This window comes from Dendropsophus ebraccatus, chromosome 10, assembly GCF_027789765.1.
Source record: "Dendropsophus ebraccatus isolate aDenEbr1 chromosome 10, aDenEbr1.pat, whole genome shotgun sequence".
In the NCBI taxonomy this organism is placed as follows: domain Eukaryota; kingdom Metazoa; phylum Chordata; class Amphibia; order Anura; family Hylidae; genus Dendropsophus; species Dendropsophus ebraccatus.
Window position 1 is genome coordinate 26,019,503 of NC_091463.1, and position 26,652 is coordinate 26,046,154.

Below are 26,652 nucleotides of genomic sequence, written 5' to 3' on the forward strand. Positions count from 1 at the left end.
GTAATACATCATGGAGACCTTAAGCTCTAGTGGAGGCAAAATGGTTACATACTGTAGTTGCCAACATTTGGAAATGTTTTCCAGGGACACTTTAGCATTAAAAAGGGTGTGGCTTGTTATGAGTGTGGCCTATCATGGGTGTGGGTTCAAAATTTTCCAGTTAGAATTTACAATCAGAACAACACAAAAGGAGCATTACACACCCCAGTATTAGGTCCACAATATATTACACCCCCTAGTGTCAGGTCCCCAGTATATTACACACCCCACTCAGAGCAGGCTGAGACTCAGAGATAGCATTCTACTGACTGACTGTACATACCCATACCCATAGTTTGTACCCATATGATGCAGCTGCACCCCATATCATCATACTACTACCACCCCCTTCATCCTACTGCTCCTCCATCATCATACTACTACCTCCTTCATCCTCCTCCTGTCTCTTCATCATCATACCAGTACCCCCTTCAGCATCCTCTTGTCCCTTCATCTGTATTTAGAAAAAGAAAAAAGCTATACTTACCTCACCAGTATGGTTCCTCTAGTCCCCCAGGGACTCCTCTCCCTGCTCCGCATGAGTGACATCACTCGCGCTGGAAGGGGGGGGGGGGGGGGGGGGAGTTTCAGCGGCGAGGGGCAGAGCTTCCCGAGACGTGGTTTTGCCGGGGCTGTCTCCTCAGAATCGGGACAGTTCTGGCAAAACCGGGACTGTTGCCAACTATGTGGTTACAGAACACACCATAACTTCAGTCCCTTGACTATCAATTGACTAGTACCTGTGCATAGGCTTCACCTTCTACATCAGGCGTGTCAAACTCAGGCCCTCCAGTTGTTTTAAAACTACAATTCCCATCATGCCTTGACAGCCAAAGCTAAAGATTTGGCTGTTCAGGCATGATGGGACTTGTAGTTTTGCAACAGCTGTAGAGCCTGAGTTTGACATCCCTGATCAGCAAAATCCAGGATCAGCAAACTGAAAGTGACGTGTTGCAATGGATTGTGTAACTATGAAATACTGTATATTCTGCCATGGTCATTTCTTTAAAGCAAGTGTGTAGTTCCATTTGTCATATAAATTTTATTATATCATATAATATTGTGTATAAAGAAAATATTGTACAGTAACTGGATAAGCATATTGTCACAGAGTAAGGTTCTGGTAATGTTACTTGATTCGGCTCTTTTTTTTTCCTGCCATTTGCCATACATCCACAGCCCCGTGACTGTCCATTATTATGCCATTGCACCTAATGTTACACTACAGTCCATATATTCAGAATCAGCCCCTCCTTGGTGGGAATTATACCATTTACCATGACATGAGGAAGATGTGTGACTGGTTCAGGTCTTTCCCCATAGTTCACCTTTTACACTGAGAAGTCCTACTCCAAAAGCTCCTTTGTCTTTGATGCTAGTTGTTTGTCCATTTCTGCAGATATGTCATCTGCCATCTGCTGGATCTGTAATGAACACAGTAACACAAAGACTTATTATCAGGTGAAATATAGATGACAATACTGATGGAGGATTAGGAACAGGCACCTAATATACTGCAGTATATTTCCGTCAAAGTTTATGTTCAGACTGCGTAAGAGACCGGCCGTTCCGTGACCCGGCCAGATCACAGAACGGCCGGTCTCTGAAAAGATCATCCCGGCCAGTACTGCAGCCACAGGGTTCTGATCCGGGCACATCCGTGCACGCCCGCATCAGAACTCCCCACTGCACATCATTGAGCGTGCGGCCGGAGCCGCTCGCTCCATAGTGTGTACTGACAGGGTTTTCTACGGCGGTGCGAGAGATCCCGGCCAGGAACGGATACTATGTGTATACGGTCTGGCCGGGATTCCATAGACGGCAAGGTAACGTATCTTTTCATAAAAAGCCAATTGCAACAACGGCCGTACTTTTACGAAAAGATACGTTGTGTGAAAATAGCCAAAATCTGTATTTGTTTAATATGAGCAAGTCTAAGACTTAAGGCTTCATTCACATGTTCGCATTTTTTCCCCATAATTGCGTATCTGCAATCATAGACAAATTACGGCCTCATAGGCTTCTATGGCCCTATTTCGCAATTTTACCGATCTGTGATTTTGGTGGTAACTGTAGCACGGACACACCAATAGAAGATTAATTTATGGGAGCGTCCTTAAAAGGGGAAGTCCGGGCAAAATAATTTTAAGATATGTTATTGCCCAACAAAAGTTATGAAAATTACTAATAGACACTTATTATGGGAAACGCACACCTATAGTGCACTTACTACAGCATGGCGTGTTTAGGTCTCTATAAAGAGGTGATGTCACGTCACATAAACTGCTGACACCTGCTGCAGTGGTGGGACAGACTGGAGCAGCAGGAGTTGGCAGTTTATGTGACGCGACATCACCAACTTTACAGAGACCTGAACACGCCATGCTGTAGTAAGTGCACTATAGGTGCATTTCCCATAATAAGTGTCTATTAGGAATTTTCATAACTTTTGTTGGGCAATAATACATCTTAAAATTATTTTGCCCGGACTTCCCCTTTAATTTGCGGACGTTACAGAGGTAATGTCCATAATGTCCGCAAAACATGAATCAGTAATTCTTACGTCACAGGTGCTCCTCCCCTATTTTAACAAGCGACTTTCCACTTTTACAGATCTGCAGAAATACATAAGATACGGAAGCAGTACAAATGGATTTTTGTGGATCACAGATGAAAATTGCGGACATAATATACAAGCCACAAAAAAAAGGAATGCGTGAATGTAGCCTAACACTGTATCATATAGTTCTTGTAGTTCCGTTTTTTCTGATAACGAGTGCCAAATGTTTTCATAGACATCTCTGCCCTCCTCCTCCTGTCTGCCATGCCCCCGGCAAGTAAGTAGCATCATCGTAGTGTGTCATCAGCAGATCGCACATGCACTTGTCCGAAGCAATCTGATGGTGAACCAAGATGATACAACCTACTTGTGAGGGCCGTGACAGAGACGAGGAGGGCAGAGAAGAAGGAAGAAGAGGTGTAGAAGGCCTAGGGCACAGACGCCCTAGGCCATGACTCAGCTGCTGCTGAATAAAAATCAGTTTTTAGCCAAACCAAGGCCCTGGGCACATTGCGGAACAGATAACCATGGAGGACTTCAGATGAGCAGACGAATGGTACCTGCAGTTTGGGGAAATAGGGATTCGCTGACTACAGTATTGCTTTAAATTAGCAGTATTGCTCCATTTACTGCTATAGAACAAGATATGGACCAGGCAGTCAGTCCCGTAACAGTGAATGGATCAGTAATCATGCAATCAATCGCACATTTATCACCTATCCTGTGGATAGGTGATCAATTATTTTAGTAATAAATTAACTAACTATGGATATGTAGCTCTGTACTGCGTGTTACGCAGTTAGTAACACGTAAAATAAACCAGACATATATTATTGTGATACCTGTTTCTCGATCAATTTTATTGTGTCCTCGGAAACTGTTGTCTTAAATTTCTTGACATCTTGTACGGCCCCGGCGCGGATCTTTCGCACAGAATCCTTTGCTTTGTTTGTCAGCTGTTTAGCCAGTTTGGTCAAATTCTCCCTGTGCTCTCGAGTTACCCTTTAATGAAGAGATGTAGGGACAAGAACAAACCATCAGACCAAGAATCTGGGGCGCTTTACTGATAAGACACTACAGTTGTATCCTAGGTATCAATGTGTCAGACTATGCACTTTTTGTAGAAAAGGTGTCACGTTGTATAGAAACACAGCAGCTCCTGGCCTTGCTTAGGAGCTGGATATTATAGCCTACATTGGCTGTTGTGAACTTTATAACACTGTACTATACAACCTAACAATACTCACGGAGGGACCGGTACCCGGATTAGTGTCCCATCTAGTTCTGGATTTAAGTTCATCTGACTTTGTCTTAAAGCATTTACAGCTGCATCAGCACTCTACAGAAAACAGGAGAGAGAAACTAGAAGCGTCAGAGCATCAACATCTGTTACATGTAAGAAAATGGACAGCTAAAAGGGTGCAGGACTCAAGAAAGCTCAGATATACTTAAAGGAGAAGTGTGCCGAAAATTTTTATGAAAGTATTGTATTGCCCCCCAAAAGTTATACAAATCCCCAATATACACTTATTACTGGAAATGCATATAAAGTGCTTTTTTCCCTGCACTTACTACTGCATCAAGGCTTCACTTCCTGGATAAAATGGTGATGTCACTTCCTGGATAAAATGGTGATATCACTTCCTGGATAAAGTGGTGATGTCCCGACCCGACTCCCAGAGCTGTGCGGGCTGTGGCTGCTGGAGAGGATGATGGCAGGGGGACACTGAGGGACACAGGGCACTGGAGGGACCCTGAGCATCCCCCTGCCATCATCCTCTCCAGCAGCCACAGTCCGCACAGCTCTGGGAGTCGGGTCGTGACATCTCCATTTTATCCAGGAAGTGAAGCCTTGATGCAGTAGTAAGTGCAGGGAAAAAAAGCACTTTATAAGCATTTCCCGTAATAAGTGTATATAGGTGAGTTGTATAACTTTTGAGGGGCAATACAATACTTTAATAAAAATTTTCACCAGACTTCTCCTTTAAGGGGTTATCCAGGGTTAGAAAAAAAACACAGCTGCTTTTTTATTCAAAAACAGTGCTACCCCTGTACTCAGTTTGTTTCTGGCATTACAGCTCAGTTCCATTGCATTAAATGGAGCAGAGTTGTAATACCACACACAGGTGTGGTGCAGTTTCTGGAAGAAAACAATTATGATTTTGCAATCTTGGATAATCTCTAATAATATAAAGGGAAGAGCTAAAAAGAAGCTGCCTGAACCAGGCAATGTTGCCAAGATATAGTCACCATACCAATGAATAAGCCCTCAAGACCAAGGTAGCCAAGAACCAAGATCTTAGGCAATAAATAGCAGTGACTACCCCCCAACAAAAAAAGGTCACTGCAGTGGCTAGCCATCGCTTGCCTCTGGCAGAATCAGCTGTTTTTCAGGTGTGCCGCAGTGGAAACAACAGTGATCAGCCCATAAGACAATCCTTCAAAGTCCATCTTGGCCTGTATGTGATGACAGTAGAAGTTAAAAGGTAGTTGAGTGGGAATCACAGCAGGACTTACCTCTGGAAAACTTGCCATGTTGATCACAAACAGTCGGGGAGACTTCAGGGTGATTTGTCCTAAATGGCTTAGAGGGAATTTTCCATCCTTTGTTTTTACAATGATATGATCAAAGGCGCCTAAAAATGATGGCTGACATTAACCAACAATATCACACAGGCCTGACTTCATGAAATACACAGAGAGCGTACAACACAATGTTATTTTATATGTCCATCATTACCCCCATGTCCTTAATAAAAAAAACAAAAAAACAAGTGGACAGTAAACTGAACTTCAGTGATCAGTGCCAGGCAGCAGCTGCTAAGGCCAATAAAATAATGGTCAAATTAAAAAATTTAAAGAAGATGGTGGAGCTCTCTATACTTTACTGCACCTGAGGTCAGAGGTCAACCCAGTACCATGGGCAAAAAAATGCAAGATAAGGAATAAATAAAAAATGACCAATCCTCAAAGGTACTTGCCCAAATGGATATATTGTCAGTTTAAAAATACAATGTAATAACAATCAATACAATAAATTCAATAAATACATATATGTACACAGTTACCATAGGGCCCTAATGGTATAATAAATGCAATAAAAGATAAAAACCAGAATTGAATATATCAAGTTGAGCTTGGTATGGCTCCTAAAAATGGTATCTCAAATGAAGGAAAGAAAAAAGAGGGATTTGTATGGTGCACCTCTCACAAGACCAAATGGCATTGATGATTTTATCATAATATTCTGCGACCTGTGGTACGCCAGAGATGTTATGTCCACACAGGTAACGGTATTTGGAAAAGATCGCTAACGGTACTTGGAAAGGATCGCTAAGTACTCACTATTTGCGACCTGTAGTCCGTCTGTGGTTACCACTGTGGATCGCCAAAATGGAACGCTGAATGTCCGCTATATGCGACCTGTAGTACGCTCGCGGTTTCCACTGTGGAGCACCGTCCTGGGTCTCCGATCTCAGGTATGGTTGTCTTTTTGTTTATACCGCTTCTAATGCCGGGAGCGCCGGCTGGAGAGTGGCGTCTTCTCCGCTCGCGGTATTGTAGTGAGTCCTGTTCGTGGCGATCCAAACGCGGGAACTCAGCTGTCAATCAGTGTTCCGTGGCGGTATACGGTGAATGTCGTAATCTGTAGTTTGGCCAAGTCTCAATGCTCAAGGTCAGAGATGGTGCACTATCGGTACCAAGAGGAATAGCTATACGCGTTTCAAGGCAACCAGGGCCTCTACATCAGTAGCTTATACAGACTCTGCGGTTGTGGTCCGTTTTATATCGTTGTAAGAGAGAGAGTGAAAATTAGAGTCTTAGGTTATTTCCAAAGTGCGAAATGTCCGATGTGGATCGGATCACTGTTGCTGAATTGCACAGTTGTATGGGCGAGAGATGACATATCAAAAAATGACGTGTTAAAAAATACATAATGTGTACAGGTACTTATCCTTAATATTTAATTCTTTGATGGAGAATATACTGATAAGGAGATATATAAAGTGGATATATAAGGTGGTCATTAGATCCATTACATCACTTAAAGTATAAATAGAAAACATAGAAATAAAAATAAAAATAAAAAATAAAAATAAAAAATTAATGAAGATAAAGATAAAAATAAAGATAAAGATAAAAGTAAAACATAAAAATAAAAAAATAAAAAGTACAAATAAGGATAAAGTAAAGATAGAAATATTAAAGATAAAGATTTAGATCTAAATAACAGTATATAGATATATGCATCAAAATATGAGATGAGACTAAATATAGTGTAACTGGGAAGGGAGGGAGGGCATGTATCACAGGGCACATGGCCAGGCTGATAATTAAACAGCCGGCTGGCCATTGCCATGGGAGACATGCCCCCCCTCTAAAGGGGAATGAGGTAGGTATCAAGATTTAGAGAAAACCAAATATTTCTAACTCTGCATTGAGTCCCTTAGGCTGTATAGATTCAAACTCATAGATCTTGCGAGATTCAGCTCTAGACATTTGTGTGATCAGATCTCCCCCCCCCTCCAGTTTTTCTTTACACTTAGTAGGGCTGTAAATGTCAGTTGTCTTGGGTCTCCTGAGTGGTGTTCGGAAAAATGTGCCGATAGGGGGTGTGTCATATTACGTTTACGTATATTATATAGATGTTCAGCAATTCTAATTTTCATTTGGCGTTTAGTTCTGCCTATATACTGTTTCTTACAGCTACATTCTATAAGATAAATGACTCCCTTTGTCAAAAATTCTGTAATTTCCCATTTAAAATTGTTGACTGTAGATGTAACCGTTTGTATTTTCCCTCTGGAGTTGGTGGTTTTACAATTGCTACATGTTCCACATTTATGGAAGCCTTTGCTGGTTAACCAGTTAGTTGTGATTGTGTTTCTGTGGGGATTTCTAATTGTTGGTGCTATCTGGATTCCTAGATTCGGTGCTCTTGTGTAGACTATAGGAGGTCTGTTAGGTATAAGATGTCCTATGAGTTTGTCTTCCTGGATTAGATGCCAGTTGTTGAAAAAGATGGATTCAACTTTTCTATGATCTTTATTAAAGGGTATGATGATTTTGGATGTATTATTAATAGAAGTGTCTTTTATAGATGGTTGAAAGAATTGTTCCCTATCTAGCTGACGTACTGTATCCAATGATTTGGTTAGCAGATCTCTTGGATACTTTTTCTCCAAAAATTTATTAGTTAGTACGTGAGCTTCTTTTTCAAATTGTTCTGTCTGGGTGCAATTCCTCTTTAAAGGGAACCTGTCACCCCCCGTACCGAGGTGACAGGCTCCCGACCCCCCGTTAGAGACCCCTATACTTACCTCATCCCGCCGGGTCCCGCTTCTGGATAAGTATAGGGGTCTCTAACGGGGGGTCGGGAGCCTGTCACCCCGGTACAGGGGGTGACAGGTTCCCTTTAAAGAGGAATTGCACCCAGACAGAACAATTTGAAAAAGAAGCTCACGTACTAACTAATAAATTTTTGGAGAAAAAGTATCCAAGAGATCTGCTAACCAAATCATTGGATACAGTACGTCAGCTAGATAGGGAACAATTCTTTCAACCATCTATAAAAGACACTTCTATTAATAATACATCCAAAATCATCATACCCTTTAATAAAGATCATAGAAAAGTTGAATCCATCTTTTTCAACAACTGGCATCTAATCCAGGAAGACAAACTCATAGGACATCTTATACCTAACAGACCTCCTATAGTCTACACAAGAGCACCGAATCTAGGAATCCAGATAGCACCAACAATTAGAAATCCCCACAGAAACACAATCACAACTAACTGGTTAACCAGCAAAGGCTTCCATAAATGTGGAACATGTAGCAATTGTAAAACCACCAACTCCAGAGGGAAAATACAAACGGTTACATCTACAGTCAACAATTTTAAATGGGAAATTACAGAATTTTTGACAAAGGGAGTCATTTATCTTATAGAATGTAGCTGTAAGAAACAGTATATAGGCAGAACTAAACGCCAAATGAAAATTAGAATTGCTGAACATCTATATAATATACGTAAACGTAATATGACACACCCCCTATCGGCACATTTTTCCGAACACCACTCAGGAGACCCAAGACAACTGACATTTACAGCCCTACTAAGTGTAAAGAAAAACTGGAGGGGGGGGAGATCTGATCACACAAATGTCTAGAGCTGAATCTCGCAAGATCTATGAGTTTGAATCTATACAGCCTAAGGGACTCAATGCAGAGTTAGAAATATTTGGTTTTCTCTAAATCTTGATACCTACCTCATTCCCCTTTAGAGGGGGGGCATGTCTCCCATGGCAATGGCCAGCCGGCTGTTTAATTATCAGCCTGGCCATGTGCCCTGTGATACATGCCCTCCCTCCCTTCCCAGTTACACTATATTTAGTCTCATCTCATATTTTGATGCATATATCTATATACTGTTATTTAGATCTAAATCTTTATCTTTAATATTTCTATCTTTACTTTATCCTTATTTGTACTTTTTATTTTTTTATTTTTATGTTTTACTTTTATCTTTATTTTTATCTTTATCTTTATCTTCATTAATTTTTTATTTTTATTTTTTATTTTTATTTCTATGTTTTCTATTTATACTTTAAGTGATGTGATGGATCTAATGACCACCTTATATATCCACTTTATATATCTCCTTATCAGTATATTCTCCATCAAAGAATTAAATATTAAGGATAAGTACCTGTACACATTATGTATTTTTTAACACGTCATTTTTTGATATGTCATCTCTCGCCCATACAACTGTGCAATTCAGCAACAGTGATCCGATCCACATCGGACATTTCGCACTTTGGAAATAACCTAAGACTCTAATTTTCACTCTCTCTCTTACAACGATATAAAACGGACCACAACCGCAGAGTCTGTATAAGCTACTGATGTAGAGGCCCTGGTTGCCTTGAAACGCGTATAGCTATTCCTCTTGGTACCGATAGTGCACCATCTCTGACCTTGAGCATTGAGACTTGGCCAAACTACAGATTACGACATTCACCGTATACCGCCACGGAACACTGATTGACAGCTGAGTTCCCGCGTTTGGATCGCCACGAACAGGACTCACTACAATACCGCGAGCGGAGAAGACGCCACTCTCCAGCCGGCGCTCCCGGCATTAGAAGCGGTATAAACAAAAAGACAACCATACCTGAGATCGGAGACCCAGGACGGTGCTCCACAGTGGAAACCGCGAGCGTACTACAGGTCGCATATAGCGGACATTCAGCGTTCCATTTTGGCGATCCACAGTGGTAACCACAGACGGACTACAGGTCGCAAATAGTGAGTACTTAGCGATCCTTTCCAAGTACCGTTAGCGATCTTTTCCAAATACCGTTACCTGTGTGGACATAACATAACATCTCTGGCGTACCACATCATCAATGCCATTTGGTCTTGTGAGAGGTGCACCATACAAATCCCTCTTTTTTCTTTCCTTCATTTGAGATACCATTTTTAGGAGCCATACCAAGCTCCACTTGATATATTCAATTCTGGTTTTTATCTTTTATTGCATTTATTATACCATTAGGGCCCTATGGTAACTGTGTACATATATGTATTTATTGAATTTATTGTATTGATTGTTATTACATTGTATTTCTAAACTGACAATATATCCATTTGGGCAAGTACCTTTGAGGATTGGTCATTTTTTATTTATTCAATAAAATAATGGGAGGCATCAAAAGAGGCCGAGATGCTAAAGATGAGAACATAGTTTTGCCTCTTTATAAATCACTGGTCAGACCAAACATGGAACATACTGTGTACAGCACCGGTATATAAGAAAGACACAGCTGAACTGGAGCAGGTGCAGAGGAGGGCGACCAAGGTCATTAAAGTGTCACTGTCGTAACAACTCTCATAATCTAAATCAGTAGATGTGATATAAAGCAATTTTGCAGTTTACATTAATTTTTTTTTTTTAGTTATCATGGAAAACACGGCACTTCCTGTTTTCTTACATTTTTTTTCTCAACGAGACAGAAAACAGGAAGTCCTGTGTATCCCAGGCAATCTGCTCACAGAGAGAAGGCAGTCATGTGATTGATAGACATATTGAGCCGTGACTCTCTGTACTGGCCAGAATTCCTGTGTTTAGTCTGTTTTTTTTCAACCAGCATAAGAGTCCTATTCCACGGGACGAACAGGGCCTGATCAAAGATCTAAACGAGCGCCGATCTGCTAGATCGGTTTTCGTTTACTGGGCCTATTCCACGGCCGACAATCGTTTAGCGAGGGCTGCAGGGACATCGTTACAGATGTCCCTGCAGCCCTTGTTTCATACTTTACCTGTCCAGGCTGCAGGTCTTCTCCTTCCCCCAGTCCCACGCCACAGCAGCTTTGGAGCGGCCTGTCTGAACTGACAGACTGCTCAGCCAATCACTGGCCACAGCGGTCCTGGCCAGTGATTGGCTGAGCGGTCTGTCAGCTCAGACAGGCCGCTCCGAAGCTGCTGCAGCACAGGACCGGGAGAAGGAGAAGACCTGCAGCCTGGACAGGTAAAGTATGAGGTTTGTGAAATTGTCGGTCGGTCGCCCGCCGCGCCCGCTATTCCACATAGCGATGCGCGGGTGGCGACCGATGATTTTAGGTTTGAACCTAAATGAACGCTCAGCCGATGACACAATCATCGGCTGATCATTCTCTCTATTCCACGGAGCAATAATCGGTCGAATCAGGACAATTCGGCCGATTATCGCTCCGTGGAATAGGCCCCTAAGTCAGAAAATCTGCCTTCAGGAGACTGGACCTGGATTTCTGGTAAGTACAGCTTTGTTTTACAGCATGATAACAGAACAATGAATGTAAATTGCAAACTTGCTTACTCTAGAAAAAAAAAGACGTTTTAGGGACGATCTGATCACAATGTACAAATATATGAATGGACAGTAAAGAGATCTTTATAGTGATCTTTTTACTCCTAGGTCTGTAAAGGCCTCGTTCCCCGCTCGCTGCTGCTGGCGCTATTCCACGCGGTAGAGTGCGGGGGGGGGGGGGGTTGTTGAGGAGAGGGGCTGCCCGGGTGATCGCTGATCGTCTGGGCAGCCCATAGGATATAGCGGCGGTCTGCTGCCTCCGCTCCCCATTCCACGGAGCACCAGATCGCTGCTATACAAGTCGTTTGTCTTTCAACATGTTGAAAGACAAACGACTTCAACAATCAGCCGACATGAACGATGTCGGCTGATTGTTGCCTCCTATTCCACGGGACGATTAACGGACAATATCGACCGAATACAGCCGATAATCGTTCCATGGAATAGGGCCCTAACTATGACATGGGGGCATCCTCTACGTCTAGAGGAAAGAAGGTTTCACCATCAGCATCAATGTGGGTTCTTTACTGTACGAGTAATGAGACTATGGAACTCTCTGCCACATGATGTTGTCATGGCTGATTCATTAAATACAAGGGAGGCCTGGATGCTTTTCTCGATAAATATAATATTACAAGTCATGGGCACTAGATTACATGTGATAGGATGCTGATCCAGGGATTTATTCCGACTGCTATAGTGGAGTTGGTATTTTTCTACCTGTGACGGGGCAATTGCCATGGGTTTTTGCCACTTCAATCACCATCTATGGGACTTCGTATAGAGTCCAGTGCTTGGCGATATATTCTATTGACAGATTGTATTACCCATAGAATAAAAATACTAAAGCATCTCTTCTTAGAACAATGCAAAGCCCTATTCCTGTTATCCCTCCTGAAAATGTACAAATAAACTGACAAATGGGCATTCCCCTTGTCAAGAGGGTGTGTAGTCTGACATGGTCCAGACACGCCCCCAACAGGTGACACCCATTTGTCAATTTATTTATACATTAGAAGTAAGATTAACAGGGGAAAGTTGCAATGCAGAGTTCTAAGTAGGGATGGTCCGAACCTGCTTCGGTTTGGGTTCGTACGAACCCGAACTCTTGGAAATGATTCCCGCGGTCTGTCCGCTCCGTGGAAAGGGTGGATACAGCGGGAGGACCGCCTGGAAAACTGGGATACAGCCATAACCATAGGCTGTATCCCAGTTCTCCAGGCGGTCCTACCGCTGTATCCACCCGCTGCACGGAGTGGGCAGACAGCGGGAATCTGATGCCGAGCGTTCGGGTTCATACGAACCCAAACCTCAGCAGATTCGGACCATCCCTAGTTCTAAGCAATATGCTCTTGGTTTGCTATATAATAGAATACAATTATGCACTAGGACAGACAGGTCAGGAGAGAGGATGCTTTCTATTTCATTGTACTGTAGGTCTGGATGCTGAGATCTGCCCTGGTTCCAGTCAGAAGATCTGCTATGGACGCCTATTGCAGGTCTATTTGGCCACCTAAGCCTAAAACCCTCCCGTACAATCACCAGTTACCACAAGCCGTTCACTCCCTGTCATTACAAGGTTTAACCACCATGTCCAGAATTACACAATGTGGTATTCGCTGAATGATTTACACCTCCCAGTGATCTGCCGCCAGCAATCCCTGCATGATGAAAACACTGCATAAAATGCCTTACTAGTCATAACAATCTGGTCACCAATGTAATCTCACAATGGCCGCTAACCTTATTATTTTCTTCCATAAAGACTGCACAAGAGGGGAACCTTCTGGGTTAAAGGCATCAACACAGTGCAGGGACTAATCACACTGAACAGTTGAAGCTATTCAAACAATATTCTATATGGTTTAAAGGGTTACTGTCACTTTAAAAAAAACAACAACTTTTGACACAGAGATGCCACAAATTTTGATTGGTCGGAGGCGGGCCGTTCAGACCCCCATTGATTATTAGAGCTGGGGGAAGAACAAGGCTGTGTACTTCAAACCTTCATTCACTGACCGATTGTTTTCACTGCAGGAGACAGACAGTCTCCATAGATTTCTATGGAGCTCATCGCCTGGAATAGGACAGGACGAGCAGTGAGTGCACAGTTGCTTTAAAGGGGTCATCCAGCAGTACAAAAACATGGCCACTTTTCCCCCTCTCTTGTCTCCACTTTGGGTGGGGTTTCAAACCACACCTGAACTGAAGACAAGAGAGGGGGGAAGTGGCCTTGTTTTTGTAGCGCTGGATGACCCCTTTAAACGTAAAGCATACAGAGTAGTCTGCAGATCTCTACAAGTTGGTTTGGATGGAGAAATGCGCTCACCTGGAGATGTTCTGATGGACAGGTTTTTGTTGTAGTCTTCCTTAAGGCTGTCAATTACATTTTTCATATCTTGTTCGATATCTTTTAAGTTGATAATGTCTTCGACTAAGGCAGCTTTTATATTTACCCGGGCCTGTCCTTTAGTTTTTCCTAAGAACAACATAATAATACTGCTTTAGACAATACCTTGTTGGGAGCCACTCTGAGAGCATCCTCCTGCTGAGCATGGTATGATCAGTTGTAATCTGTGGGTAAAACTGACAGGTGTTCCGTTTAACTGCAACGCCTCCGCAGGCGGAATAAAGTATTACACCCTTCCCAATTAAATTAATAGGTGATATGACAACTTGAAAATGAAATAAAATTTTTTATTAAAGTATTGTATTGCCCCTCAAAAGTTATACAGATAACCAATATACACTTATTACGGGAAATCCTTATAAAGTGTTTTTTCCCCTGCACTTACTACTGCATCAAGGCTTCACTTCCTGGATAACATGGTGATGTCACTTCCTGGATAAAATGGTGATGTCACGACCCGACCCCCAGAGCTGTGCGAGCTGTGGCTGCTGGAGAGGATGATGGCAGAGGGATTCTCAATGTCCCTCCAGTGCCCTCTGTCCCTCAGTGTCCCCCTGCCATCATCCTCTCCAGCAGCCACAGCCCGCACAGCTCTGGGAGTTGGGGCGTGACATCACTTTGTTATCCAGGAAGTAAAGCCTTGATGCAGTAGTAAGTGCAGGGAAAAAAAGCACTTTATGGGTAAATTCACACGGGCGGATCCACAGCGGATTTAACACTGCGAATTCGTAGCTAAATCTGCAGTGGATCTGTGCCCTTTGAATTCCAATGTAATTACATAATCGCAGAGGGATTGTCATCCCGCTGCCAGTATGTAAGTGGTGGCCCCATTAGCCCCCACCGCTCTGGATGATATGTTACCTGCAGTATGAGCTGGCCGCATCTGAGACTCCCGGCTCCCAGAGGTCCCGTGCAGCCAATCAGTGACTGCAGCGGGGCCATGCACTGATTGGCTGCGCGGGACCTCCGGGAGCCTCAAATGCGGCCGGCTCGTACTGCAGGTAACGTATCAGCCAGAGCAGTGGGGGTTAATGGGGCCGGCACTCCCGCTGCGAGTTTGTAATTACATTGGAAATCACAGGGCACAGATCCGCTGCAGGTTTAGTTACGAATTTGCAGCGTTAAATCCGCTGCGTATCCACCCGTGTGAATTTACCCTATAAGTATTTCCCATAATAAGTGTATATTGGGGATTTGTATAACGTTTGGGGGGGCAATACAATACTTTCATTAAAAAAAATTTCGCCAAACTTCTGCTTTAATAGAACTACTCAGTCATTGTAAATCACATGTACCTTTACTGCTTTTTGTAGCAAGATGTCTGCTAAGAGGTAGCGCCTGGTGCTGCTGCTGTTGAACAACCAGCATCGTCCTCCATACACACGGTGGGGCGGGGTTCCTCAGCTGCTGCAGTACAGGACAGAGTCTTCCTACATACTTTAACGCCATGGTGAATAGAAGCTTTACCTGCAGAGAGGAGCATGTGACAGCTCAGATTTTTTAGTTAATTTAGCTTCAGGTTAAGCAAAGATAGCCGATCATCCATGACAAGATAACCATAGGAACTGAGAGATTTCTCTGAAATCTAAAATACTGTTAAAGTGGAATGTATTTCAAGATTAGGGAATTAAAATTGTTTTTTAAATTAAATTGTGACCTTATTCCCTCACACAAGACTCTGTTCACACTATCATCAGACGATCCATCTGTAGCTCCTTCAGATCTGACAGAAAAAAAAACGCAGCATATTGCACTATTCTTTCCATGAAAACAGAACCTCATGCCAGAAGTGGACAGACCCTGTCAACTTCTATGGCACATATTGGGTTCCCAGCCCAGTAAAATGCAGTTTGAGTCTAAACATATGTATTTATACAAGGAAAGTGACCAGAACTTAGTCACTCACTGACTACATTCAGCCATTAAAGTCAATGGGTGCCATACACAAATATCAACACAAACATAATGTAAATCCTATCTAAGTCAATGGTGTCCATCCTGCAATGGGTGTGAGGTGGTGGAAGCCATGACTGTGGTGTGAACAGTGCCCAGGTTAGGATGCCACATGGCTCTCTTATGTCCCAGCCCTATAGCATCCTGTACACCTGCAGAGATTGTTATGGCAGCTGCATAGCAATGTTCCATAGTGTATACAGAGAATAGGATGGAGAGTCCTCCCTGCCCGCTCACACACAGCACCAGGGCCACTCTACTATAATTCTATGGAGAGACCATCAAGTCAATGACAACATAACCTGGAGGAATATAGAGTCCTCCACTCTGCTGCCCCTCTGTACTTTACCTCTCTATGGGGCTTCTCTGGAGCCTGACGTCATCACGACGCGACGGGAAGGAGTCGCGTCGCGTCGCGTCGCCGGCCGCTGACGTCAGAGGTGTTCGGCTGTAGGATGATCGAGAGGCTGGCACCGAGCGGACGTCTCTGGGTAAATATAGGGCAGACACACGGGGGCTGTATACGGGGGAGTAGTACGGCGGGCTCCTGCCTGCCTGGGTCCTAGTGTCCGCCGGCAGGACGGTACCGCACCAGTCTGACTAACGCAGCTGTTGGAAAAGTAAAAACCGCTGTGTCTGAGATACATATGAAGCTCGGGTTATGTACGTGTAATGCGGCCCCCAAGCTGTCACTAAACTACATCTCCTATCATGTCCTTACTGCCGAGGCATGATGGGAGTTGTAGTTCTGTGACAGCTGGGGAGTCACAGGTTGGGGGATACTACTATAGGGAATACCACAACAATAATAACTTGCAGTCCGCTGCATTAAGCAGCAGGGGGCGCCAGCAGATCATAACATCTTATTACTGGGCACAGCTGACCCCCTCCCCACTATAAGGCTGTGTTCACACAAGGCAGATTTCCCCAGTTCACTTCAGTAGGGCGGTCAGAATCTGCATCTTGTGTCTGCAAATCTGTTTTATTCATCTTATATAGCAGATAGGACAATGAATGTCTGCCAGGTGTGAATTCACCAGAAAGAGGGATTTATCTCCTATGTAGACACACATATAGTCAGTGGAGAATTATACGTATTTGATACAGTGCCAATTCTCCCAGTTTTCCCACCTACAAAAAAAACAGAGGGGTGTAATATTTATTGTAGATACATACAGATTCATAATTATTTAGCATTTTATTCCATGAAATAAGTGTTTGATACAATAGGAAAACAGAACTTCAAGGGGTATTCTGGGAAAAATTAACTTTTTCCCTATTCACAAAATAGGGGAAAAGTAGGAGATTGTTGGGGGTCTGACCCCTGAACCCCCTGTGATCTCCGGATTGGACCCCGCTGGCTCTGTTATGAATACAGCCCCAGGTTGGCAGGCGACCCGCGGCTCTAGTCAAACCTATGGAGCGACGGGAAGAGTCGAGTACAACGCTCTTCCGGCGTACTTGGCTCTCTCTGTCGCTCCATAGGTTTGACTAGTGGCGAGGGTCGCCAGAGCTTTGAAATGCTTTGTATGGAGTCACTCCTTAGTTGCCCTGGCTGTGTATTTCAGGTCATTGTCATACTTCATGGTTGGGACCATGTTCCAAACGCGGCAAATGGGGTTCATACCAAAAAGTTCTATTTTGGTCTCATCTGACCTCGTGACCTTTTCCCATGTCTCTTCTGGATCATCTTCTGGATGGTCAATGGTGAACTAAATGGGACTGTACATATGTATGCTGGTGTAAGCAGGGAACTGCAGGATCCTAATTCAAGGTGGCGGCATAGTGTATTACTAATGGTAATCTGTGAGACTGTGGTCCCAGCTCTTATCAGGTCATTGACCTGGTCCCCCATGTAGTTCTGGGCTGATTCCTGACCTTTTTCAGAATTCTTCTTGCCCAATTTTTCTAGATTTTTTTTTTTTTTTTAGATTCTGTCTCTCACAGTTGACTTACGAACTCCATTCTTTGTAGGTGGGAAAAGTAGCAAAATTGGCAGCGTATTAAATACTTATCCCCTCCCCGTACATATGTTTTAGTATTATTATTATTATTTATTTTTGGCACTGTATTTGTCACATTTTGACAGTCATTGGATTTGAGGTCACCTTGTGGTCTGTGTGCCATCATGTAGTCCTAGGATCTATGGTTCAGACTGCATTTTAGTGTCTGTATTATAACTGTGAGGCTCTATATGCTTTTCCTGTCAATCACTGGAGCAGTTTTGTTATGGTCAGCGGGGTGCTAGCAGGGGGACCCCAATCTATTAGATATTTTTGCTGTTTTCTACAAACCACATGACCAGACACAACCTGACAGCTGCACTGGGTATATGTAACACATTCCTAATACCTAAAGGGTTACAGCAGAGGTTGGCTGCAAGAAGAATTATGGCATCTTAGACTTTGGTTTGTATGATACCAGAGAACTACAAGAGGAAGGACAGGCTTAGTCAGTGTATGTCCAGGACTCCCTAGGGCTGCATCCAGCTTCTTCAGCCACAAATAATAAAAAGCAGAGAGTTCAGGTGCGGACAAAACAGAGCGTGCTTTAGGGTCCACAGAAAGATTATCTGACAAATTATTTGCCAAAGATTTGAAGCCAAAGCCAGGAATGGATTTTAAAAGAGGAGAAAACTCAGGCTTTCCTTAATGACCTGATCTCTGTTTATAGTCTGTTTCTGGCTTTGGCTTCAAATCTTTGGCAGATAATCTGTCAGATAATCTTTCTGGGTAAATGGATCCTTAGGTTCACTCATCTCTACTTATGAGGCAGATGGCAATTGCTCAATGGGATCATCAAGACTCCCACAAAGATGTGACTAATGTGTATACAGATATAACCACCAACAACCATGATGTGTTGTAGTTCGCGCTCGGTGCCAGGTGGGTTACATCCTGCACCAATAGCACTGGGTGCCACAGAAGTTAACTACAGTGGCAGGGACACCTGTCAAAGGCAGAGACCCTGTACTATGTGAATGTGTATATGTCTTATGTGGAGCTATATAATAACATACAAAAGTCAAGGCCGAACAAATCCAAGAATTATTTATTTCATCTACTTTATGGGGATGTTTCTAGTGCTGCCTATAGAGATGTCACAGTAAAAAAATCCTTCTGGCCCCTAAAGCATACAGTGGATTGTTGCATACATACTACTTGTATAAGCCAGGATCTGGGTTTTTCTAGGTTACACCATAATGAATGCTGGTAACCTGTTTCCTGGGACACATTATGGAGCTGGGGATGTAGTAGAGAACTGGTTAATCTCAGCCACCCTCCGCAGCGCCTGTGTCCTGATGATACCTCCGGCACACATCCCATTGCACTTGCTGTCTGTACACGGGGTTACATTCTTTGTATGGATTGGAGCTGATGCTTTGTCTCAGTGGCCGATACTTGGCTGTGATTCTCATCTGATTCTCATTTGCTGTCTTGCAGGAATCATAGCTAATCTCAGGGTGAGCATCAGGGATAGACAGTGATCCAGAGCAGACCCGTGTCAGGATAGATCCCCCCAAATCTGATGTCATTGCGTCCTGTAACACACGGCAGAGGAGCTCATATACCTCCTGACCACACACAGCCCTGGATCAATCTGATCACCATCACTCTAGGGACATGGAGAACTTGTTGCACATCCCTAAGTGATGTTGCCAGGCTGGGTGGCTAATCTTCCCAAGAAATGCACCAAACACTGCTTACATGCCAATGATTTAGACTTATCCATTCTGCATATGAATCGTGTTGCTGAGGCAGCAAGTGCATAGATTTCTGCATGGCCCATTTGGATGAATAGGACAGGCACATATTTCTGCACATATCTGGTGTTAATAATCTTCTCCTCTTCTTCTTAGTGCTCTCTGTAGGACACATCGATGGAGGAAGAATTAAAATCCTTGCCTCTGGAGAACGCATCAATCCTTTCTGAGGGGTCACTGCAGGATGGACATCGATTATGGATCGGGAATCTGGACCCAAAGATCACAGAGTGAGTGTTATAACCACGTTTTGCTTTTTTTCCCCACTTATAGCTCAGTCTGTGTTGATGCAGCGTTGACACCTTCCTTTCTTTCAGGTATCATCTGTTAAAATTACTACAGAAATTTGGCAAAGTGAAACAATTTGATTTCCTGTTTCACAAGTCTGGGCCCCTGGAAGGACAACCTCGGGGCTACTGCTTTGTCAATTTTGAGACAAAACTGGTGAGTTTATTATGACAGCTCCTTGTGACATAAAAAAATGGAGATTAGCACAACCCGGAAGTCTCTGCATTTGGTTACTGGTGGTTGAAGAAGTTAGATGCAGTCCTGGAAAACCTGGATACAGCCTATGGCCTATGATTGTATGCATGTTTTTCAGGCAGCCTTAGGGCTCCATCCAACTTCTTAAGCCATCAGTAACCAAATGCAGGGAGTTCCAGGTTCAGACGGACTTGAGCATGCTCAAATTGAGTTCATCTCTAAACAATAAATATTGACACCTGAAAAAACTAAATAGCACTGGAGGACAAAGGTTTGTAAGGATTATACTTACCAGGAGCAACATGACACATTGCACCAGAAATCGCTTACCGCTTGCCCGCTCTGTTCACTTCTGACCTCCAGTTCCCAGCTTCTCCGCATGTGCCCACTCATTCCTACATCTTCCATGATTCTTTGGGTGGATTCAGTGTGACGTCTCCCAATACTGAATCTTCCCCTTGCTGTGAAGATCTGTCCCCCTCTTCTCTTCACTCGCCTGATTGGACAGCGGGGCCGTGACATCACAGCACCCACCTCTGAATCTGCCCACTAGCAAAGACACAGGAAGTGGGGCGGGAAGAGAAGGCCTGCTAGACTATTACACACCCTGCTATTTAAGCCAGGCCCACAGAACAGGTCAAACTATAAACGGCGCCAAGATGGCGCCAGCTGAAAGGCACAGAGTTGTCTAATGGACTGCTAGACTTCTGGTCATGGTAAGTGCAGATATTAGAGCACTATTTGGCCGGTAGCCATACAGAGCTGTTTCAGTCTTATATAACTTTTGTGGGGCAAGGCAATACCGAAAGATCACTGATGTCCACAGTACCCCTTGAAGGTTCCCCATCCTTGAGTAATGGCAGTAAATTGTATTTCCCACAATCATCTTTTTTAGGCTGTTTTCTCTTCAGAAACGGCGCCTCTCTAGTCCGTGGGCTCTGTCAGGTAGAGCGCCTCACTTGCGAAGTCGGACACAGCCTGTAAACAAGACTTTCTAGAAAAAAAATAGCAGTGTCGTGTTTCCAATCACCCTGTAAGAGTTTGATCCTAGTTCATAAAAAGCCATTGTCCTTCTGTGACCAGGTAATGTAGGTTACATGGGTCCCCAATTGTTACTAATGCAATGGAGGACTAAGGTCCTTGTTTTATTCTCCCTGCTTTGGTTGTTTTGTTGGGTCTACTCAGGGTTGCAGATCTCCTGAGTGGATACATCGAGCCATATTATATAGAGCACCTATCTCACTGATTGGCAAGATATTACATTGCTCAGTATTCACTTGTGCAGCCCTTTGTGTTACACCCCCCACTACACGGGGACATATGCAGCCAGCGGCTTATGATTTTCAAAGGGAAACTATCAGCAGGTTAGAAGAGTATAATATATAAGACTATCTGTGCCAGCTTGGTGACCTCTTCAAGGAGTCACAACTCCTCCCTTACAGGAAGATTGCAGCCTTACAGTGGGATGAAGGCGCTGTTTGGGTTGAATATTCCCAGTCATAAAATCATTATTGTTAGAAAATCCCACAGACCCTTAGAATGGAGGTCAAATGTCTTAAAGGGGTACTCGGGGGGGGGGGGGGGGGGGGACACTTTTATGCTGGGAGGAGGTGGCTGAGGGAAAAGACGTCCACTCACCTCCCCGGTTCCAGCGGCGGGTCCCGCATCGCGGCGCTCCGGTGCCTGGCTCCCGGCCGCTTCCTGGTGTCTGACGTGGGTCCAACACGTGACGTCTCAGGTCTTTTCAGCCAGTCAGTGAAGGAGGCGGGATCCGTTTCAAGTCCGCTCAGATCCCGCCTCCTTCACTGACTGGCTGATCAGACCTGAGACATATCGTCTCGGGCCTGCGTCATACACCAGGAAGCGGCCGGGGACCGAAACGCCGCGACGCGTGACCCGCCGCGGCACGAAACACATTGCATTGAGACACTGAGGCAGGCGGGATTCCGAGAGGAGTCCGCTACGGGGGTTCCGTTTGGAATTTCCGCCTGTTTTACTCAGTGTGAATGTACCCTGAGACACAGAGAATTGTAATATTTTATAGAATATATACATATATAGTGTGTGAGCCATTCCTTTCTAATTTTCATCAGTTTAATTATATTTTATTTCTGTGAATGCAATGGGTTCAGTCCATTAGCAGTGATCTGTGTGGAGAGGAATGAAGGGAGGCCCCCGATTACACCCTCTGTACCTCCCCATCCCATTTGACAGGCGTGAACCTGTCACACTAGTGTGGTGGTAAAGGTTTTCATAGTAACAGCCTAAATGTGTGCAGTACTAATGGTATACACAGCGCTATGGCTCTGAAGCTTTGTTCTGTGACTTAATGTGGTTATTGCAGCTTATTGGTAAGACGTAGTGACATACAGGACCGTAAATCCCACTTAAGGGACAGACGTGATATATTCTCCATGTATGTGAATCTGTATAGAGACATGATATGTTGTCTGCAGTAAATTGGTACAGTCACCTAACCATAGAAATATTATCCTTTTTTTTTTTTTTTTTTTTTTTTTTTTTTTTTTTTTTAGGAAGCTGAAAATGCTATACATTGCCTCAATGGGAAAATGGCCCTGTCAAAGAAATTGGTTGTGAGATGGGCACATGCACAAATTAAGGTACAACACTTATTATAAACACTTAAGATGCAGGTCACATAGAGGTGGTGGCTAGTGGGACACTGTGCTTTTTGAGTCTGTATTTTACATTTCCTATTTGGATTTGGCTCTTTCCACCAAAGATATTCATAGTTAGAAGGTCATGGCGGTCTGGGTTAGATAGAGAAGAAAAAGAAAAGTGATAAACGCCAATTAAAAATTAGAAAACATATCCTACAATTACGGTAACTACATTGTGATGTCTTATCTTGTCTCCAGAGCGTCTGTAGAACCGACTAGGAAGAGCCTTGGGATTTACACGTATTTCACATTGTTGGGCTACCCTAAGGATATATATACCTGTAAACCCTTTAAAGCATTACTGTTATTTGCAGTAACTTTTGACATGTCCTCAGACATGTCAGAAGTTACTGATCGCACCGGGTCTCAGCCCTGAGGCCAACTGAGATACACCTTGGGGGAGTGGGCAGCAATGCCCACAGGAACACCCAGCTTGTTCGCTCCATAAGCTCGAATGAAGTGAACAAGTCGCACACTCCCCCCACTGTATCTCAGGATTGCAGCAGGTCTTAGGAGTGATGAGAAACTTTTATAACATGTCTGAGGATGTGTCAGAAATTGCTCCTAATGACAGTAAAGTGAGGCTATAACACCTATTGTGTTAATAGTAATGCATATGTCTTCCTCTTTTCCAGAAATATGACAATTATAAAAGTGAGAAGGTCCTTCCAATAAGTCTGGAGCCATCTTCAAGCACAGAACCAACTCAGTCCACTCTCAGGTGACTTTTTTTTGTGTTGTTCATGTAACGTACTCATGCACATATCCAGTCTGTGTGTGGCTAGCTGCGCTCCCCGGTGGGCACTGTTTTACATGCAGAAATGTTGAGTATACAAAGTCTTCTCATATCCAGTTCTGTTTGTCTGCTTTTGTGCAGATAGATTTCTGGATTCCTAGGATGAGACTACTCAGGGTTTGTTTGTAGTCTGGTACCATGGAGACAGCTCCACATAGAAGCTGTACACCAACATTTTCACCTATTTGTAATCAAGACTTTTTATGAAGTGGCTTTGAAAGGCAACAAGGGGGAAAAAAAATTGCTATGAACACAAACACAAGCCTTTGCTTACCATCTGCATATGCTATACTTACAGAAAGACCATGCCATCCTTTGGTCGGTATATTAATCACTAATACCAGGGCAGACAATGTGGAGTACAGAGGGGCTTTTCAATGAGCGGGGGGTCCTTAAATAAACAAGTGCTTCAGTCTCTGCTGATCCTGTCAGGCACATGGGTAATGCACTGATCAAACAACCTGTGTGTTTCTAAGTGGTCAGGAAATGGAAGGGCAAATGTAGTCTACTAGCCCGAGGCAGCAGGCTGGGCCACGAAAGGTTAAACTGATTGATTGAGCTCTGATTTGAGCGTCGTTGCTTTAACAGGAAGCTGCATTACTCTGGGGAGCAGCAATGAACTGTAGGGCCGGGGTATAAAGGTCAGATGCGGAACAATCAGGGATAAAACGTGAATCATGTTGTCTGCTCGCCCGGGGTTTTATTTCATGCCGGACAAATCTTCTCTTATTGTACTTTATAGAAAGTATAAACTTCTGTGCAAAAATATTTTTTTACTTTTATGTTTTTTTTTTATATTTTTGGTTATAAGTACAAACGCCACAATTTATTTCTTTTTCAATTTTCAAGTGATTTTTTTTTGTTTAGACCCTAAATGGCTGTGGTCGGATGAACCTAATTTTCTAATGCTAGAACTACATTGAAATTTCGTGCAATCGAAAGTTCCTGGGACACACTGCATTGCAGCCATGAATGGGGTTGTGACCCTCAAGTGGCCGTGACTAGGGATGAGCGAACAGGCTGAGGTTCGGGTTTGTATGAACCTGAACTATCTGCTTCTGATTCCCGCTGTCTGCCTGCTCCGTGTAGAGGGTGGATACAGCCGAAGGACAGCCTGGAAAACTGGGATACAGCCTATGGCTATGGCTGTATCCCAGTTTTCCAGGCGGTCCTCCGGCTGTATCCACCCTCTCCACAGAGCAGGCAGGCAGCGGGAATCAGAAGCCGATAGTTCAGGTTCATACGAACCCGAACCTCAGCCGGTTGGCTCATCCCTAGCCGTGACCTGGCAGTGGCAAAAATTTCATTGCTTCATTCACTGACCTTAGCTATGACGCAGCTTAGTGTGCCACAGCAATTTCTGGTTACACAACCCCTATCGTGGCCCCAGTCCTCATATAGCCCTAGTTTTCTGCAGTGAATTAAATATCTGCTACATTTAAAGGGTTTGTCCAGGATTAGAAAAAGAAATTGATGTATTACTCAAAAATTAGTCCCATTGAAGTTAAAGGAAACCAGTCAGCCCAATTGGGCTGATATGGTTTCCTGGAGCAATGTATAAAGCTACTGCAGCAGCCGCGGAACATACCGGTATGTGCCACGGCTGCTGCAGGAGCTTTATACATTGCTCAAGGGAACCATATCAGCTCTGAAAGAAAATGGCCATGTTTTTGTAGGGCTGGATAACGCCTTTAATAGAGCCGAGTGGTGATACCACACATGACAGGTGTGGTACAAATGATTTATTTAGATTTTTTTTTACCATTTTGTGTATACAGTGCCTATTTATGCCTATGTGTCTTCATGGATACAAACCGCAAACAATCCCTTTAAGTGCAATCCAGTAGTCACTTTTTTTTTGTTCCATTTGAGCTTTGTTCTTCTAACCTATAAGTTTAATTCATGTATTTCTTTTCTTACAGTGTCAGCGCTAAGATTAAAGCGATCGAAGCAAAACTGAAGATGATGGCGGAAAATCCGGACCAAGACTTACCCGGCCAGCCAGCCTACTCTTATTTTAAGGCATCGGAGAAGAAAAGGAGCACACCGTATTCTAGAAGTTCATGGAAGACAAAGAGATGACAGTGTCCCTGTTTCTCCGGGAGCTCCACGGACTCTGAGCACATCCCCCCCCCCACAATGTATAGACCCTGTAATGTTAATTCTGATAACACAGACCTCATGAAAACCCTATTCCTTGCAGACTTGAATTTTCCAGAACGGAGAGCAGAGTTTGGATGGTTGGTGGTTTAGCATTCTTACGTCTTTTTCTTTTATCGATATAAACATTTGTTGTGTGTGCTTTTTATTTTACTCCCAAAGAAACACACATTGGGGGAGATTTATCAAACATGGTGTAAAGTGAAACTGGCTCAGTTGCCCCTAGCAACCAATCAGATTCCACCTTTCATTCCTCACAAACAAAAACATCCATTATGCGTCAATGGGGTTTTGCTCCAAAGCTTGTCCATCTCAACCATCATGGTGTCAATCTAGACGGAAGCTAAGATGCTAGTGTGAACAGAGTCTTGTATGAATGGACATCGTGGAGGAATGGCTGAAGAGAGGGGAGTTCGCTGGTTTTATGCAGTGTTTATACACATATCTAGGTCCGCAATAAGTTTACAAGCCATAATTTCTGACCATAGGAGCAATTGGGTGTAAGGAATCGGTTGACACTTCCAGACTAGTAGCGTTCGTAATAATCATTGCAAGCAGGTACTGAGACGTTGAGTATTTTAGCAATTGTCTTTTGTAATTTTTAACTTGGGTGATTACACCTTAAGGCTGGGTTCACACTACGTATATTTCAGTCAGTATTGTGGTCCTCATATTGCAACCAAAACCAGGAGTGGATTAAAAACACAGAAAGGCTCTGTTCACACCATGATGAAATTGGGTGGATGGCCGCCATATAACAGTAAATAACTGCCATTATTTCAATATAACAGCCGTTGTTTTAAAATAACAGCAAATATTTGCCATTAAATGACGGCCATCCACTCAATTTCAACATTGTGTGAACAGAGCCTTTCTGTGTTTTCAATCCACTCCTGGTTTTGGTTGCAATATGAGGACCACAATACTGACTGAAATATACGTAGTGTGAA

The 26,652-nt window shown here is 43.5% G+C and overlaps 2 protein-coding genes across 2 annotated transcripts; one reads left to right on the forward strand and one right to left on the reverse strand.

The window, feature by feature from the left end:
• Positions 1–1,061: 1,061 nt before the first annotated feature.
• On the reverse strand, positions 1,062–16,314 carry MRRF (mitochondrial ribosome recycling factor). The gene is made up of 7 exons (XM_069943928.1): positions 16,169–16,314; positions 15,162–15,333; positions 13,786–13,935; positions 5,117–5,235; positions 3,847–3,938; positions 3,442–3,601; positions 1,062–1,463 (listed from the first exon to the last, which is right to left on the reverse strand). Exons 2-7 carry the CDS (start codon positions 15,313–15,315, stop codon positions 1,386–1,388), a joined length of 753 nt encoding a protein of 250 aa, XP_069800029.1. The 5' UTR covers positions 15,316–15,333; positions 16,169–16,314; the 3' UTR covers positions 1,062–1,385.
• RBM18 (RNA binding motif protein 18) lies at positions 16,208–26,378 on the forward strand. Its single transcript, XM_069986677.1, has 6 exons — positions 16,208–16,310; positions 19,679–19,812; positions 19,900–20,026; positions 22,600–22,686; positions 23,382–23,467; positions 25,465–26,378. The coding sequence occupies exons 2-6, from the start codon at positions 19,700–19,702 to the stop codon at positions 25,622–25,624; spliced, it is 573 nt and encodes a 190-aa protein (XP_069842778.1). The 5' UTR covers positions 16,208–16,310; positions 19,679–19,699; the 3' UTR covers positions 25,625–26,378.
• Positions 26,379–26,652: the final 274 nt, after the last annotated feature.

Excerpts from the sequence above, each read along its gene's own strand:
- MRRF (XM_069943928.1), bottom strand. The coding sequence starts at position 15,315 with ATGGCGTTAAAGTATGTAGGAAGACTCTGTCCTGTACTGCAGCAGCTG. Across the intron at positions 3,939-5,116 it reads ACATGGCAAGTTTTCCAGAG|AGTGCTGATGCAGCTGTAAA; the intron begins GTAAGTCCTGCT and ends TGTTTTCTGTAG. Across the intron at positions 3,602-3,846 it reads ATCCGGGTACCGGTCCCTCC|GGTAACTCGAGAGCACAGGG; the intron begins GTGAGTATTGTT and ends TCTTCATTAAAG.
- RBM18 (XM_069986677.1), top strand. The coding sequence starts at position 19,700 with ATGGAGGAAGAATTAAAATCCTTGCCTCTGGAGAACGCATCAATCCTT. Across the intron at positions 20,027-22,599 it reads TCAATTTTGAGACAAAACTG|GAAGCTGAAAATGCTATACA; the intron begins GTGAGTTTATTA and ends TTTTTTTTTTAG. Across the intron at positions 23,468-25,464 it reads CCAACTCAGTCCACTCTCAG|TGTCAGCGCTAAGATTAAAG; the intron begins GTGACTTTTTTT and ends CTTTTCTTACAG.